Raw genomic sequence first — 16,820 nt, 5'->3', positions numbered from 1 at the left:
GGGAGCTGAGGGTGTCAGTCATCAGCTGAGATAAATGTTCCCTGACTGTGATGGCAGAGGCTGATTGTTGAAAAGGTGGGAAGGATTGATGGAGGGAGAAAACAAAAGAGGCTAACGAAAATCCCGGGAGAGCAGGCGTGACCAAAAGACATCTGTTGCTCAGCTCTTACACACTAGACTTTGATTGTTACACTAGTTGACCTCCTACTGAGCATCGATTGCTCTGTTGTCCACATCCTTCCTCCAGCTGGAAAAAAACCCCATATATCCCCTCTTTACTCAATGGACCTGTGGAAGCTTTCCTTTATCCCTTCCTTTCTTGGAGTAAAGTCGGCAACAGATGCTGAAATGCCAGACCAAGCCTTATCTAATAAAGCAAACATGCTTCAGTAATTAGTAGAAACACTCAGTGCCTCTTATTCGCTGCCTGCTTTTTTTTAGCATACAATATTGTAAATTGATTTCACAACCTGCTTGTTGACATTTTCATTCCAAATGAAGCAAAGTGGCATCCATGAAATCAAACATGTGGTGAGTAATATATTTGATTGTAATGAATACACAAAAGGTGTGCCCCTAATTGAAAAGCAGCACGCTCAGCTACTTTGGAATAACTTGACCACCAGAACACCTCTTCATGAGTAAAGCATATTTTACACCTTATTCATTTTATAAAGCTTGTTAAATTAGATAAATTCATCCTTTTTGTGACTACTGGGCCATATCAGTGTAGTGTTGGCCTGCCATGGTGTTTTCTCAATGTGCTGCTGCTTTATAGACTTTACAGGCCGCTGAAGCAATCTGTTAAAAAAATTCAAAATGTTTTATGAAGATGAGAAAAGCAAATTAGTATTGCTTCTCTGAAAAGGGTTGTTTGCTAATTACTCTCCTTTTCCTCTCTCTTTCTTTCTTCTCTCTCACTTTCCTCGCCCTGAGTACTCATCTCCTCTCCCTTTATTCTCCGTTGATTTTAAATTCCTTGTCTCTGTCTCTCTCTCTTTAGTTCGTTGCCCATCCCAACTGTCAGCAGCAGCTGCTGACTATCTGGTACGAGAACCTGCCCGGTCTGAGGCAGCAGTCTGTGTGGGTGAAGTTCTGGACAGTGCTGGGGGTCGCCGCAGGTCTGCCCTTCCTGGCTGTTGCCTACTGGATAATGCCGTGTAGCAAGGTATGAACGCAAATGATGTTGAGCGATGTAGACACACAAAAAGTATATTTTTGCCGTTTATACATTTTTTACAAGCTCCTATTTTTCCTAACACTCTGTATTATAGTGCATGGCTGTGGCAACAACACTGAAAGTATATAGCCCACAAGCAGACATAGACAGTTTGAAGGCTCATGAAACACAAGAAAACAAAATAGTTTGATGGATGATTTTTTTTTAAGTAAAGTTTGGCCTGTGGGTGACACAAGGCCTGGTTGTTAACCTAATTAGGATTATACTCTGTATCTCACTTAGGCTGAGTTGTGCTTTGAGTTCAATGCAAAATGCATATGCACAGTCCTGTTAAAATGCATACACGCTAACATTAGCATTGCTATAATGACAACAACGATGTGCTAAAAGGATACTCCATCTAAAATTGACTGTATCTTTGAGTCAAAGACGTTTTACTGCAGATGTAAAAGGTGGCTTCTAGATTGTAGACCGCTCTTTCATGGGACCGTTTGAGTGAGCTTGGATTCACCTCAATTACTAAAGTTATATTTCTAAAGGTTTATGATGAAATGATGCAAGACTCCAAAGATAATTCTCCAAACACTGCTGCTCCGTACTGTATTCCACTGGTTCACTGTGAACTTGTTTGCTTTGACGTTTAGAACACTTTAAAGTCATTAGGAATATTTATCTGTGAACCACAAGCATGTGGCCAAATTAATTCCAATCCATCCAATAATTATCTCCAGACCAAAATGTTGGACGGACCGACAAAGTGACTAGCGTGGCTAAAAACATACTGATTTAGGATTTAAAAAGCACTGTATCACCATTTGATTTAATGGCCCTGAGGCACTTTATCACATTTTGTTAATACTCCATCAAGTAAATTATAATCTGTAAAGTGACAGACACACACAGACATGCACACAGGAGCTGCATGAGTGGTTATGCAAATCTGCTCATTAACCTGGATAAACCTTTACCTCATCAAGTGTGTGTGTGTGTGTGTGTGTGTGTGTGTGTGTGTGTGTGTGTGTGTGTGTGTGTGTGTGTGTGTGTGTGTGTGTGTGTGTGTGTGTGTGTGTGTGTGTGTGTGTGTGTGCTAAGGTAGATTCAGAAACAGTATTGAGGACCTTTGAATGGTTCTTGCCAAGTAAGATTTATGAATAAGTCATGTTGTAGACTAATAGATGGAGAGAGCAGCTGATATCGGGTGTGAGTGAGGATGATAGCAGTTGCTCCGAGAGCGTATCCACCAGCGAGACATGGATTCAATCATGAGACACTAGCTGCTCCTGATCACTGTGTCATGAAATCTCCTGTCTCTGTTATTGTGTGTGCATGTAAGTACATTTGATTATAAATCAACCAAACAACCGAGCATACGGTCACAGTCTGCTATTTTGTGACGCAGCAGAGAGAGCAGTAAGAAGATAGATACGTGGATGAATAACAAATTCATATATGGTACATTCACCTTGTAACTTTATATTCATGTTTTTATTTTTAGTAGTATATTTCTAATAGCAGTAGTAGTAGTAGTAGTATTAAATACCTGATTTAAAAGTGCAGCTTAATATTTAAAAAGAATATCTGAGTTGTGGAGAAAGCAGAATTTACAGACGGTGGGGTAATAAAAAAAACAATTGAATGAAATGAACAACTGATAGAAAAAAATGAATGTTTATGCGAGCTTATTAACAATGTGACAGCAGCTAAACAGAGACATAAAGCTATAATAAACGACTGTGATAATGACATAGATAAAAAGAGTTGCAGGTTGCAAAGAGAGAGCTTTGATATGTTTTGGTTGATTATGTGTAGTGTGCCCTCCACTAATCATGTAATTTTGCTCTGCTCGTCTTACAGCTCATAATGTTCTCTATTATTACGGCACCACAACACCATTACCCCAAACCATATTACATTTCATATCAACGGGGGAGATGAAGAAGATATTAATATTTTAGTTGTTTAAAAAATAAGCAGTAAATCACTGAAGGTAGACAGGGAAGACATATGTAATTGCTTTCGAAATCTCTTTTTAAGTGAAACATATGAGATATTCTTTGAAGGAAATGGAAAGCAGATACGTATTTTGATATAGAATGTTTCTTGTTGATTGAAAAGTGTGAAAAATGGGGAATGGGACAGCTATTGAAAGATGCGCATGACAACTCTTCAGCCCTCACTGAGTGACAGAAAAGAGATTAAACATAAAATAAGCGTGAGAACAAGCGCCTGATAAAAAATTGCCTGGAAACGACTTTCAGGCTCCCCTCCTCCTAGAACAAGCGTCATGCGTTTGTCACGTTACACATCTATACTTCTTCCCTTGAAGAGTAAACTAGGAGCATTGTATTATTGGTTAGGTAAGTGGTGGTACGTTACTATATATTAACCCAAGCACAGTACTTAAGTGCAAGTTTGAGATACTTGGACTAGTACTTTGCAGATTAAATGCCCTGCACACCCACACAGGTGTTTTTCATTTCCTCTGGCTGGGTAAACCTGAGTACTCTGGTTGAGAATGGGTGAAGCTGTGCTGGGAAATACAGTATGTGATTTAAACAAACTCTATGCGCCAAGAATGATGATTGGAAAGTTGCCCCGCCCCAACAGGTCAACATATCCTCTTACAAAAGGTTCATATGATAACTTCAGCTCGTTCATTTTTGTAGGTAGAGCTACAAACGCTATATTAGAACAGCCTGAACAGCTACAACAAAATCCACAGAGGACTGAGGGAGATGTCAATCAAGCACGGCACTAATTAAGCAACATATATTTAAAAAAACTTTTGTGGTTGTGTGGGTTTACTTACAAGTCATGATACCTATGGTATTACATATAAAATGTAACACATTACCGTTGATTAAGCATCTGCTCCATCTTCTCCAGCTGCAACACTATAACGCTGCTTATACTTAAATGTATGAGTGTAACAAACCAATAACCTATCATAATATAACACTTACAGGGTAGACTCTGCATGGTGAGTAATTTTACTTTTGATTGCACATTTTTCCAATAATACTTAGAAACCTTAACATTTTGAATGAAGGACATCATAGGTGCCATATAAGTGATGTTAATCATCTGAGGGCTGGGGAAGATTAATTTGAGGTGCAGTTTAGCAGTACAATAAGTTGTTTACATGAATCTGAAAGAAAATATGATGAATTAAGTAATTGATTTAAATAAATTGTGAAAGTGTAAAAGGGCTTAGAACATTAGTATGGACATATATGATGGCAACCCCAATGCTCACCTATGTCTCATTAGATGTCAATTTTCGGGTTGATAGCATTTGTTATACAGATTAAGTGCTCAACTAACATTATTTAGCCATTCGAGAATTGACAAATTGATCAAAAATCTCTCTAAAACACCACTTGAAGACACCAAGACCTTGAGGAACTCTGCTGAAAAAGCAAGTTGTGATTCAGCATCAAAAACTTTTGACGTTTGGAGATTTCTGCAAGAATTGCTTTTTTCAGCGATTAGATCCCAAGCACCTCTGTTCTAGATACTGCTCTGAAATGCCCTTATTTTTAATATACAAAGGAAATCCATGTATCCTCTGACTACAGACCACAAACTACGTCTGTAGTTTGTGGTTGTAAAGTGTAATGAGGCTGTAACAGGTAATTTTATATAGTGACTTTAAGTTTAAAAAAAATGGTCTGACTATATACCTTAGCTATGTCGACTAACATTATCACACATGAGTACAATTGGGCTCATTGGATCCACTCAGCTTTCCAGCCATCCATCCATCCAACCATTGTCCTTAACCGTCTATCCTGTTCAGGGTCCCAGGGAGCTGGAGCAGATCCCTGCTGACATAGGACGAAGACTTTTTAGGGCCCACAGTATGCAGAAATATTCAAAGCCACCATTAGAAGTAGTAGTTCTTGCCCAAATTTGCATGGGATTATCATAAAGTAGGAATGTCTGTAAAGGGGACACTCGTTAGTACCATAGAACCCATTTTTATGCACATATCTTGAGATTAGAGGCCAAGGGATCCCTCTCAAAAATTGCAATGCAAGTTTCCCCTCGCCAAAATTTGGCCTAACTTTGGAGCATTATTCAGCCCCCTTTGACAAGGTTAGTACCAATTAATTCATTGGGTTGTCTAGTGTATATATATATATTAGTATCTTCACTCTAGCTTTAAGACTAAGCCAGCTATAACCTCTTAAAAACAGAAATGTCTCTGAGGGTTAACATACAGAGACATTTGTACTTTACTAAATATTCTAGTTGTCACACCAGCCCTACTAATGTACTTCAATTATTTTAGTGTTGTCACTGACAATAAGGAAATATTTGAGGTTAAGGTCATCAACATACATGTGTGACAAATATAATACTAGCTGTTTATTCTTCAATACAAATACAGAGTGAGATATTGCAGACAATGTGTGAGGCAACTCTACCAAATACTAATAAATATTGAACTCGTAATACAGAAATGATAGGGAATGTCCCAATTTTGAGACACATCAGCTCTAGTTATGATAATTACACCAGCTATTGCAATCAATTTGACAATGATAAGCTGACGTTTGTAATAGGCCACATGTGTCTCTGAAACTCCCATATTAGCCAATCGGTTGTGTTAATAATCGTCTTGCAGTCTGTTATCCATTTAATTTGCTCTCAAGAGGAAATACGAAAAGATAGAAAGGAATGAAGTAAGCAAATAAGAGGGAAGGAAATGAGAAAAGAAAAAAAAACAGGACAAAAGACTAAGAAGGAAACAAGAAAGAAAAGAGGGAGCAAAGAAAGGAAAAAAATAAAGAATGTTTGATGGAAAGGAAATTAACAACAAAACAAGGAAATAAAAGAAGGAAAGGAAATTAAGAAATAAGGGAAAGAAAGAACAAAACAAGGACAGAAAAAAGAAGGAAGGTAACAAGGAAACAAGAAAGAAAAGAAGGACACAGGGAAAGGAAACAAACAAAGCAATGACAGAAGCAAGAAAAGACAACAAATTAAAATAAAATTGTAATTGTTTAGATTATTTATCATTTAATTGCCCATACCCTGCCCTGGATATTTGGCCCTTTCTTGCTCTTCTTTGTTCTTCCCTCTGTAGCCCAATCGATACACACAGGACAGGTTCACAAGCCATTTATCATTGATGCAATGACTGGATATCATTGAATTGTCCAGCAGTATCTTGACCCTTGTCAATAAGGATGCAAAAATGTTTCTTCATACAAAATATAAGACTAAGTATAAAAGCAAAGATTTTTCAGTGGGAAAGTTGTTGCCCTAATTATATACAGTTAAAAGGTGTTGGCTGACCAATGAAATAACCTCTATTCGTCAATGGGTATATTTGTGAGGTACAGAGAGAAAGACAGTAGGGGTCTTCTGACGAGAGGTACTTTTTCATAGTTCTAATAACATAGTTCTAAGAACCCCTATTTTTATTGTATCCACACTGCAAGAACTAGGAACGATGGAAGTTCTTTGAACGCTGTTTTAAGGGTATTTTTTTTACCTCCTATTACAGAGTAGTTACTCTCCCAGCACAAAGGAACCATGAGTGATGTAAGTGTACTGTGATTGGTGGAACACATGAGTTAATGCAGCACATTTATTAATACATTACAAATATAGCCAAGAGAGCTTGTAGCAAACTTGCGGCATTCGTCTACAGTACAAACAGAAAAACAAATCTTGAAGGTATGTAGTTCTCTTGGGAGCTCCCCAGTGGCCAGTTATCAGGGAGTCCCCAGAACTAATGGTGGTTGGCTTGTCATAAAACGCCAAATGAGAACACTTACTCTGTCATGTATGAGAATGCCCCCCATAATCACAGAGTGCACATACAGTATATGTACAGCATAGCAGACGGTCCTTGCTCATCGTTAGGTAATATTTATTCAGAGTAGATGCCTGTCTACACACGTCAGGCTTGCTTCTCCCAGTGGAAAAGATGTTAGGGAATAATAAAGGACACAGAAGCTCCATTCTGGTCCTGAGAGATTTCCATTTCTCACCAAACGTCATTCTTTTAGTCTGCGTGTCTGCTGCTAGTGGCCACCATTTCTTTGGAGGAGAGAAGACCAGCTCTTGTCATAATCACACTGATCAAAAAAAAACAAAAAAACATTGGGTTTGTAGTCCTACCACAGCACTAGGTCTGATCGAGGATGCCCATCTCATTTAAGCTGAGGGGCGAAATGCTACAGCCTTATCAGCACAGAGGCAGAGCCATCCCAGTGGCAGGAGGAGGCTTAGAGTAGATTTGGCAGGGTTAAGATTCCCCAGACAACCTCTCCCCACTCGATTTAGTAGAGTGTGTGCCATGGGGACAGCTATTGAATTTGATATGTCACTGTGCATGCAGAGAGTAGAGAGTAGCCTGTGGGTAGTTAATATTAAACACAGCAGGTTAAGTGAGTGGCAAATGTTACCATCTCAAATGTGTGTCTGTGTGTGTGTTTGTGTTTTGTGCATTTGTGTGCCTTGGCATATTTTCGTGGTGGCATGTTTAATGCTCCTTGTGCAGGCCCACCTTGCATTACGTTCTCCCCATATGGTGCACTTTCACAGTCTCTGCTGATTGTTTGGCATCGAGTTACTCTGGCATGATGTTCCACAGTCATGAATTATAACAGCTGTCGTTTGCCTGCTACGATGGTTGTTTAGTGATGCTGTTCAGATTTTGATCTCTGAGGGCCAAAATCCGAGGAACTCTGCATAAAACGTGAACACTTATTATCTCAGTAAATAGAAACAGATGTTTCATTTGGCTGCAATTTTCAACTGTTCAAAGAAAATTAAAACTCAAACATGTATCATTAGTTTCATTTCCTGACAAAAAACTAATTTTGCCAGTTGTTTTGGCAAACGCAAATTAACAAAATGATCTTACTAATATGACAAGCAAAAACTTTAATGTTTGTTGTCATTGTACTCTTGTGACTTTGCAGTGACACGCTTGGCTTTGACATCACCTTACAGATACCATGTGTAGTTCTTGACCCCTTGTAGTGCTATGCATAGTTTATTCTTGTTTTCGATTTTTTTATAATTGGCTCCCCACACATGCTGCCAACGGTTTCACATTATTGCACTGTTCTACAGGTGGTTGTAATACCCAGGACACACAGCAATGAGCTAACAATGGCAGGAAAGAAGAAGACTCCTAGCCAGGGAAACAGGATTCAAAATGTTTTTTTTAAATCAGCTTTAAAAATGATTTATGAGAAAGGAAATGCATTCAACCGTTTGTTAAAGATCAATTATTCATCAAATGTGATTGAAAAACAATGTGTGTTTCCAAAAGACAGACAGACAAAGTGAGTAATTTTCTGGTTGCCATGGTTGAAGCTCTTTATTGGGAGTTGGTTGAGACCAAAACAGAGTCAAAAGCAGAATGAAAATTGTACATAGTTCAGATTGTACACTTTGGAATGCAAATGTGGCTCCACGTCCTTGAATCTTTTACATAGGAAAGTGTTCACCAAATAAACTGGGTGATAATATGTCAGTACTGTGTTTACAGCTTGTTGCTCTAGCCCCAAATGTGCACAATCTTTAAATGGCCAACAAACATTACTAATCTCTCTTTAACCTTCATTCATCATTTTGTCCTTAGTAGTATTTGGAAACCACAGATACACAATGGAACATATATCTTATTGTATCCTCAATCTTCTCACTTCCAGCTTGGTCAGATCCTGCGAAGCCCCTTCATGAAGTTCGTGGCTCACGCTGTCTCCTTCACCATCTTCTTGGGTCTGCTTGTTGTCAACGCCTCTGACCGCTTTGAGGGAGTCAAGAACCTTCCCAATGAGACCATCACAGACCACCCCCGACAGGTGTTTAGGGTCAAGACCACCCAGTTCTCCTGGACAGAGATGCTGATCATGAAGTGGGTGTTGGGTGAGTCTTCTTCTCACACACATGGTGCACACACACTGTGCTAGCGTTTGAAATTCTGCACAGTTGTAGCCAATTAAAATGCAAAAAGATTGTCACTGTCGAGGCAGATTCTTCATCATGATAAGAAATAACCTCGATACAGCACATAAAAGAGTCAGGCAAAATGTGTTCTGATGGATTTCTTAAAATATTTAGCTTTTACTGATATGGATGTAATTTATCAACATGCAAGCAAGAAGAAATTGTGGTGATGTTTCTACCAAGATTTTAAAAGTTTTTGATGCTAATCCAAAGTAATCCAATGTAGTGAAGCTACAACACAGTGACGTCTAAAACACAACTCCTTCCCCATACATCAGTGGAAAGACTCTTTCAACCTTCATGCCCAACTTTGATATGAGGCAGAATTCAAGATTAATGCAAGACCATACCAACCAAGTGGATGAAAGCCAATGACTATACAACAATTCATTCTATTTTATCTTCCAAAGATCAAATAGAAGTTTCCTGGTTGGATGCAGCACAGGCCAGACTTGTTGAAGCATTGGCCATGCTGAGTCCTAACGATAAGCTGGAGGGAAATTTAAAGGTTGACCTGAGAGGTGGTGCTGAGAAAATATTAGAGCGGGGGATATAGGGAAAGAAAGACTGTTGGGGGAGATGGATGAACGTTAAGGGAGGGATGGAGTGTACGGTGTATGACAAGACAGGCATGAGGAAACAGATAGACGGCTGTGAATACAAAGACATACTCCACAGATAAATAGCCCATGGCAATATCCGTCAGACCTCAGTTGCTTCCCATCTGTTGATGTGCTTCCTTTCATCTACAAACACACAAACATATAATAACATTATGTGAGTGGTCTGTATATATGTCGGAGCACACACAGGAGCGTTTCTGTTTGTTTACGTGTGTGTGTGTGTGTGTGTGTGTGTGTGTGTGTGTGTGTGTGTGTGTGTGTGTGTGTGTGTGTGTGTGTGTGTGTGTGTGTGGTGTGGTGTGGTGTGGTGTGGTGTGGTGTGGTGTGTGTGTGGTGGCGGCTCAGCTAGAGCTGGGTAATTCTAATTCCAGCAGCATGCTTTGAAGGCCCGGTAATTGTTACAGAGATTATACCGATCGGGGCACTTTTTCAGTAAGCAATTTTCCCCTTGTTTTGGCTCCAAATAGAGAATGGCAGTGTGGTGGAATGAATGTGTGGGTGTGTGTGTGTGTGTGTGTGTGTGTGTGTGTTTGTTTGTCTGCACCTGAGCTATAAGTGGGGATGTCGGAATGGTTGAGTATAAATTATTAGCTTTGTTGTCAATATCTTTATATGTGCATTTTTCTTTTTGAGTGTTAAATTGGTATATGAGTGCCTGTGAGAGCCTCCTTGTATATTTGTATCTTTCCACGATGTATCCATGCACAGCGTAAACTTAAATCTAAGTAAAATGAAATGTCTTAAATCAGGGCAAATTATACTTATTTATTAAGATATTTGGTAGAAATTATGTTAGAGCATTTCACTTGTTTCTAGCTTTTTTGCCCTTAATTATCTTAATACAATATTATAACTCATTACTGAGATTGAATTACTAGTTCTGAATTACTTAATGCATAAACCTAGGATTACCAGAATTATGAAGCTGTAAGATCAAGTATAAAAGTGCTTTGTGGAAGTCTGATTTTTTTTTATCAGAAACATCTTGTCCTTTTCATTGCTTCACACTGATTATGACTAAATTGAATTTACTGTTTTATTGTTATCGTACACCACAGAACAGCAATCATGTATTCCTGTAGACAAAATACAGTACAGAACAAAGACAGTACACTTTTCATTTCTGGGGAACCCACTATGAGCCCTTTGAACTATTGTACAATTCTTTTACTTCATACATGACATTGACTGATACCCGCCATAGCAGGGCTTCCGCGTGTTTGGGCACTCCGTGTTTGGGCACTTACTTTCTCCTGCACACACCATGTCTCAAAACCCACAGATATCTTAAAACCAGTGAAAGAACAAATGTCAAGATTTAATAATTTTTTGCTCAATATGTAGAAAAATGTTCTAAGATATATGTTTAGCCACGATAAGTCCTAACATCAAACATGACTAATTTGTGGCTCTGCAATTGGAATAAATACACTGTAAACCATTCAATGGGGATCAATTGGAGGGCCAGTCTGGTGCTAGTAGCCTTGTCAATTCTATTTCTAATAGCATATCTCAATTTGTTAGTTGCTGCAGTTAAAAGCTATTGTTAGAAACGCTTGCGTCTCAGTGAATGGGACAATCACAGGTAATGGTTCCCTTTGTCCCTTGAAATTCAGAATATGGAGTTATCGCTTCAGTGTGCAGACCTTTCAGCCCGTCTTCCTCACAATTTCGAACAGAGAATCTGTAGCAGAGTGGATAGCCTTTCTTGTGGGAGACAGAAGATTATGAGTGAGACCTCAATGACTGGTGACAATAGCAGTTCTCCCCCAATTTTCCTTTTCTATTGGCAGATCATTTTGCTTATTTCAAGAAATATTTCCCTCATTTTACTTACTTTTTGCAGGATGCATTTATTTGTATTTTCTCCTTCCTCAGGTATGATTTGGTCAGAATGTAAGGAGATCTGGAGCGACGGGCCCCGAGAGTACATCATGCACCTGTGGAATGTTCTGGACTTTGGCATGTTGTCCATATTTGTGGCTTCCTTTACGGCACGCTTCATGGCGTTCCTCAAGGCCACCAAAGCCCAGCAGTATGTGGACTTGCATGTACCAGACGAAGACATTAGCAGCGCCTCCCTGCCTGAAGAAGTCGCGTACTTCACTTACGGTAAGCAGTTACTCCAAAAAATATGATGAAAGGCTTCGAAGATGTTTCCTGATTTCTCTGGTGTTTACCAGAGTTTGCTTGTTCGGAGTCTGCGTTCCTGTATGTAGCGCTTGTTTCCTTGTTTTCTCTGCCATTGTGACAACCATTATTAATGATAGCTTAACATCTCTATTTATGTTTAATCTGAAAAAAAGATATCTCTTGTTCGGCTCCACAAAATGTCAAACTGCCTCCCTTCTTATTTACCAAAAACATTTTTGGGGAAAGGCCAGTTGTTCACAATAAGATAAAATGTAAAAGCTCTTCATGAGGGTCTTAAATCATTGTTCTGCACAATCAGTCACTGATAAGCAAATCAGATAAGTATTTGTGTAAAAATGTCATGAATAACTAAAAACCTGAGCTGGGATACTAGAAGATGAGGGTGTATTTATCATTTAGATAAAAATGTCATTGTTGCATACTTACCTCAACAAATATTTGTGCACATATTCTCATACATACATATTGATTGACAAACTCTGCAGACAAGCGAACACAGTGAACAGTGGGGCCTTGGTTTCAAAAACCTTCCCAGATAAATATTAATAACTACATCTTTATTCTGTCTTTATTTCTTTGAAATATACACCTGCCTGCGCTTCGGTCTAAATATCGACTTGATAGAGTTCAGAGAATAAAACAGATCAGGATAACTTTTAGATCACTTCCACAACCAAAACTCCTCTACAACATAATAAAACCTGCTTCAGGCTGCAGGCTGTTGGACTGTACTCTTCTTAGAGGCTTCTAAGGGAACCTTCATCAGTGCTGTCATCTGGTGGTCTGACTCTGTCATGACATAACAGCAAATAGATGAAAATGCAAATGACTGGAGTGTCATGTTTTATCATGAGCCGTTCTCCATACGTTTCCATATCGGCACTGAAAAGTGAACACACTGTGTTGGATATATTCACTCCTTGTCCAAGATAGTCACAGTTTAACGGCAAAATAGTCTTTTGGTCTTCCCTTAACTCATCTCTTTTAAATCTCATTTTTCCATCCAGCTCAATTATCCTCTACATGCCTGACTGAGCCTCTTCTGCTGCCCCTCCTTCTTGTCCTCTCTCTCTGTCCTTACTTCGCCTTGGACACACTGTCCCTTCTCTTTTTGCTTTCCACCTGTCTCATACTCTTTGCCTTCCCCCCTCCCCCTTCCCTCATCCCCATCCATCATCACTGAATCCATCTTCTTACTGTACCTTTGCCAAGATTATACTCCTTAAGAACATCTCTTCCAAACCAATTATGTGCAGGTGACAAGAGGAGGAAAGCAGGGTTTTCACAATAGGATTTAATGCACTGTTAAAAAAAATACTGTGATAGTATAGATATTAGAAAATGTTTTAAATTCTAAATCCACAAATGCAGCTGTGGACGATTATTAGAAATGTCATTTCAACATTAGTTTGGAACTATACTTTTTTTTACATATATATACCTAATACATCAGGTTTTACTCAGTGTGAAAATTATAAAAATTGGTCAATTCTGAGATGGGGACCTATTTTTTTGTTCAAATTGGGAGACCAGTTCCCCTCGAAATCAGACAATTAAAGAAAGATCTCCGGTTTGACTCTGAAGTAGCTCAATCAGATGAAACATGAACAGCTTACTCAGCCGCTCATCTTTTTCTTTTTTCTTCTCCAGCCAGGAACAAGTGGCGCCCCTCAGACCCCCAGATCATCTCAGAAGGACTGTACGCCATCGCCGTGGTGCTGAGCTTCTCACGCATCGCCTACATCCTGCCAGCAAACGAGAGCTTCGGCCCGTTGCAGATCTCACTGGGGCGCACGGTCAAAGATATCTTCAAGTTCATGGTCATCTTCATCATGGTGTTCGTGGCCTTCATGATCGGCATGTTCAACCTGTACTCGTACTACCTGGGAGCCAAGTACAATCCTGCCTTCACCACGTGAGTAATGCATGAGAGAGAGTGACTGTGAGGATTTGGTGGTTATGTTTAGACATAAGCATTTACATTTTCCTGTCTGCATCTTTTTTAACTTATACAAACATCAGCAAATGCTTTCAAGCACAGTGTAGTTACATGAAAGCCTTACTATGATTGTATTCTATCAGAATCGATTCCAAAAAAGAAAAAGGTCTCTCAAAAGTGTCTGATTTGGTTCCAATGTAAATGTGAGACAAAGCCACAGAACAATAAAATCCCCAGGATAATTTAAATGCACACGTGTCCTCCTTGATAAGACTGTTTGCTGGGTTCATCAAATCCACAGTCCTTTATCAGTGGACAGATCGAACTTTAATCTTCCCTCAGGCTTAATTCAGACAATCAGGCTATTTGGTTAAATAAGGAACATGATGAATGGGAAGACGCACTCACTAAAATCTTTAAACACTGGTGAATTGTGGTTTTATCTCACAGCTTTAACAAAGTTATGGGAGGGAAATTAGTATTTTCCCAACACTGTTTCGTATTTACCGTACAGTAGAAAAAAAAATCTACTCACACAAATCAGTATGACATTCAGTTAATGATGGGGCAAAACATCTTGCCCTATTGGTTTTTAGGTCAATATGGATGTGGGAGTTAAAAAGAGAGCAAGAGGAGCTTGTTGACAGTGTCTCAAAAGTTTTTGATTCGAGTCCAAACTATTTAGGCACAAGAACTTTCCCATCGTCCAATAACAAGCCAGGCTACAGGCAGTGATTTCTATCGACCAACTCTGATCTGTGAAGCAGGATTTAACACACCACCAAAGTGGTTGACAGTAATATGATGGAGCTCATTGTACCACATGACAAAAATAAACGTTGACAATTTCCAAGGCGACCATTAAGCCCTGTAAAAACAGTGTGTCTCAGGCTTGGGCTCACAGCGTTTAAAGCAGTCCTGTGTGGGGGAAAAGCTAAAACACATCCTATAAAGCTCAGCATCATCCAGCATATTTTCACATGCAGACTTCATCCAGGATTGAATTGAACCCTTCAAGAATATTTATGCATTTGGTTCAAGTCTATCTTTATACAATAGCCACTTTCCATGTGTACATTATCTTCCTCTCCTTACTGGTTAGGAAGCAATCTCTTCCAAGCACAGCTACTCTATTAAGGGGGCGACGGAATCCAAAGTACTTGTTTTGGCTTCAGCAGTCTTAGAGTTAGACAAACCAAGTGGTACAGACTATTGTTGTGTTTGATAACTGAAACTCATCCAACCGAAAAGTGGATGGTAACAACCCCAACTACTCTAAGTGCACTTAACCTGCTAAAGTGCTTCATTTAACTTCATAATCAGGGACCATCCATTTCAAATGGCCAATTGCACAATTTGACCGAGGAGTCAATTTGCACTTAAAGGCTGCAGTGCATAGAACCAGCCATACATTGCCTTGAATCTGTTCTTTCACTTTAACATCAGCAACAAGAAATTCAAAGATTATTCTATCAATTTAACTGTCGAATTTTTACACACAAGTTATTTATCAACCTGCTTATAAAGCAATCAACCCCTCCAACAAGTCTCCCAACACATCAATCTGAATATAAATGCATCTGCCACCTTCCTTCATTTTAGCATATCAGCGTGTCTGCATGCTCATTCTTTCACATCAGCTGCAGACAGAGTGATGGTGGATCTTTCACTGTCATTACCTAATATGTGTTGAAAGCTATCCAGCAAGTCTGTTTATCATCATTCATCTCAAAATGAAAACTCTCTCTGAGGTCTCTCGCTGTAACTTATCATTATTCATTTTCTCAGAGGAAGACATCTGCAGATTTAAACAGGTGACATTACACCCCCTTCTGCTCAATCCAATAGAGCATTGCATTACAAGTTGCTCTGTTATTACATTATCATTTACTGTTCTCTTTTTTTATTATTCAGAGAGGAAAAGTCTATGTAATTGCAGTTTATCATCTGGTATTTTAAGGTTCACTCTTCCATTTGGCAAGAAAGCTTGGACTCAAGAAGTAATACATAGCTTTGCCTTTGTGTAAGTTGGGTGCTAAGTCATCCTACCCGGTTGGAGCAATAGACAGGTTCAGAATCAATCTGTACATTTAGTGGAGCGTGGTGTTTATGCTCTTCTGTATAATTTACCTAACAGGTTTTTCATATCAGTGAAGAACACACAGTGTGACTTGAATACTTGCCCTCAGTTAATGTTTCATTAACAGGATTTTGCACCATGACAAACTGCTTCCAGCTGTCAACATCTGTCTGCTTATTTAGCATAAACCTTGTGCTGTTTGCTTGTTTGCTGCTGCTGGTTTGGAGTACTCCCAGTACACTACACGGTAGTTTGATGCACCACAGTTTGATTGCATGAGGACGAAGACCTTCCTTTTCAGATTTGTTGGTCCAGTTATTTGTCTTGGATCTAAGTTGCCTCTCCACAATAAAACCAGACTCTGTAAGATAGTCAGATTGACCTTGGAGCATTGCCACCGCTTTGTTGTTGAGTTGATTGTGATTCAGTTTTCCTTTCAGACTTCGCTCTCAGACTGCTTGCCTATCCATCTTTCTGTTCCTCTTATCTGGTTATACACCTGTCTGTCCATCTGCACCTGCTTGTGTTTGTATGTGCACTTGATACAGATGCATTTCTCTTTAGTATGTGTGTAACTAGGCTTAGTATAAACACTGTACATTTACACACATTTGGATTGCATCATCGGGTCAGAGAGTTCAGAAATTGCAACCAGACAGTGTAGTACATCATACACCTACAGCTCATATACGCAACATAAAAGTAGATGGAGTCAAATATCAGGTGCAATAACACCAAATACCCTTCAATGTTATATTTGTGCAGCCTCAGCTGTTAATCTAAATGCACCAGATGTTTGACTGCCATCATCCTCACGTATCATAATCATCTGTGAGGTATGTGAAGCACGGGAGCAAATTCCAAGTT

General features: G+C 39.2%; 1 protein-coding gene across 1 annotated transcript in view; it reads left to right on the top strand.

The window, feature by feature from the left end:
* Window positions 1-16,820, top strand: part of LOC129089992 (short transient receptor potential channel 7-like) — a 48,460-nt gene that overhangs the window by 15,801 nt on the left and 15,839 nt on the right. Inside the window, exons 4-7 of the mRNA XM_054597447.1 lie at window positions 1,004-1,168; window positions 8,860-9,076; window positions 11,659-11,892; window positions 13,585-13,849. Coding sequence (XP_054453422.1) covers window positions 1,004-1,168; window positions 8,860-9,076; window positions 11,659-11,892; window positions 13,585-13,849 — 881 coding nt within the window. The remainder of the gene's footprint in view (window positions 1-1,003; window positions 1,169-8,859; window positions 9,077-11,658; window positions 11,893-13,584; window positions 13,850-16,820) is intronic.

The sequence above is a fragment of the Anoplopoma fimbria genome, chromosome 4 (genome assembly GCF_027596085.1).
Source record: "Anoplopoma fimbria isolate UVic2021 breed Golden Eagle Sablefish chromosome 4, Afim_UVic_2022, whole genome shotgun sequence".
Taxonomy (NCBI): Eukaryota; Metazoa; Chordata; class Actinopteri; order Perciformes; family Anoplopomatidae; genus Anoplopoma; species Anoplopoma fimbria.
Note: the sequence above shows the minus strand (reverse complement) of the source record. Positions and strands in the feature narration are given on the sequence as shown.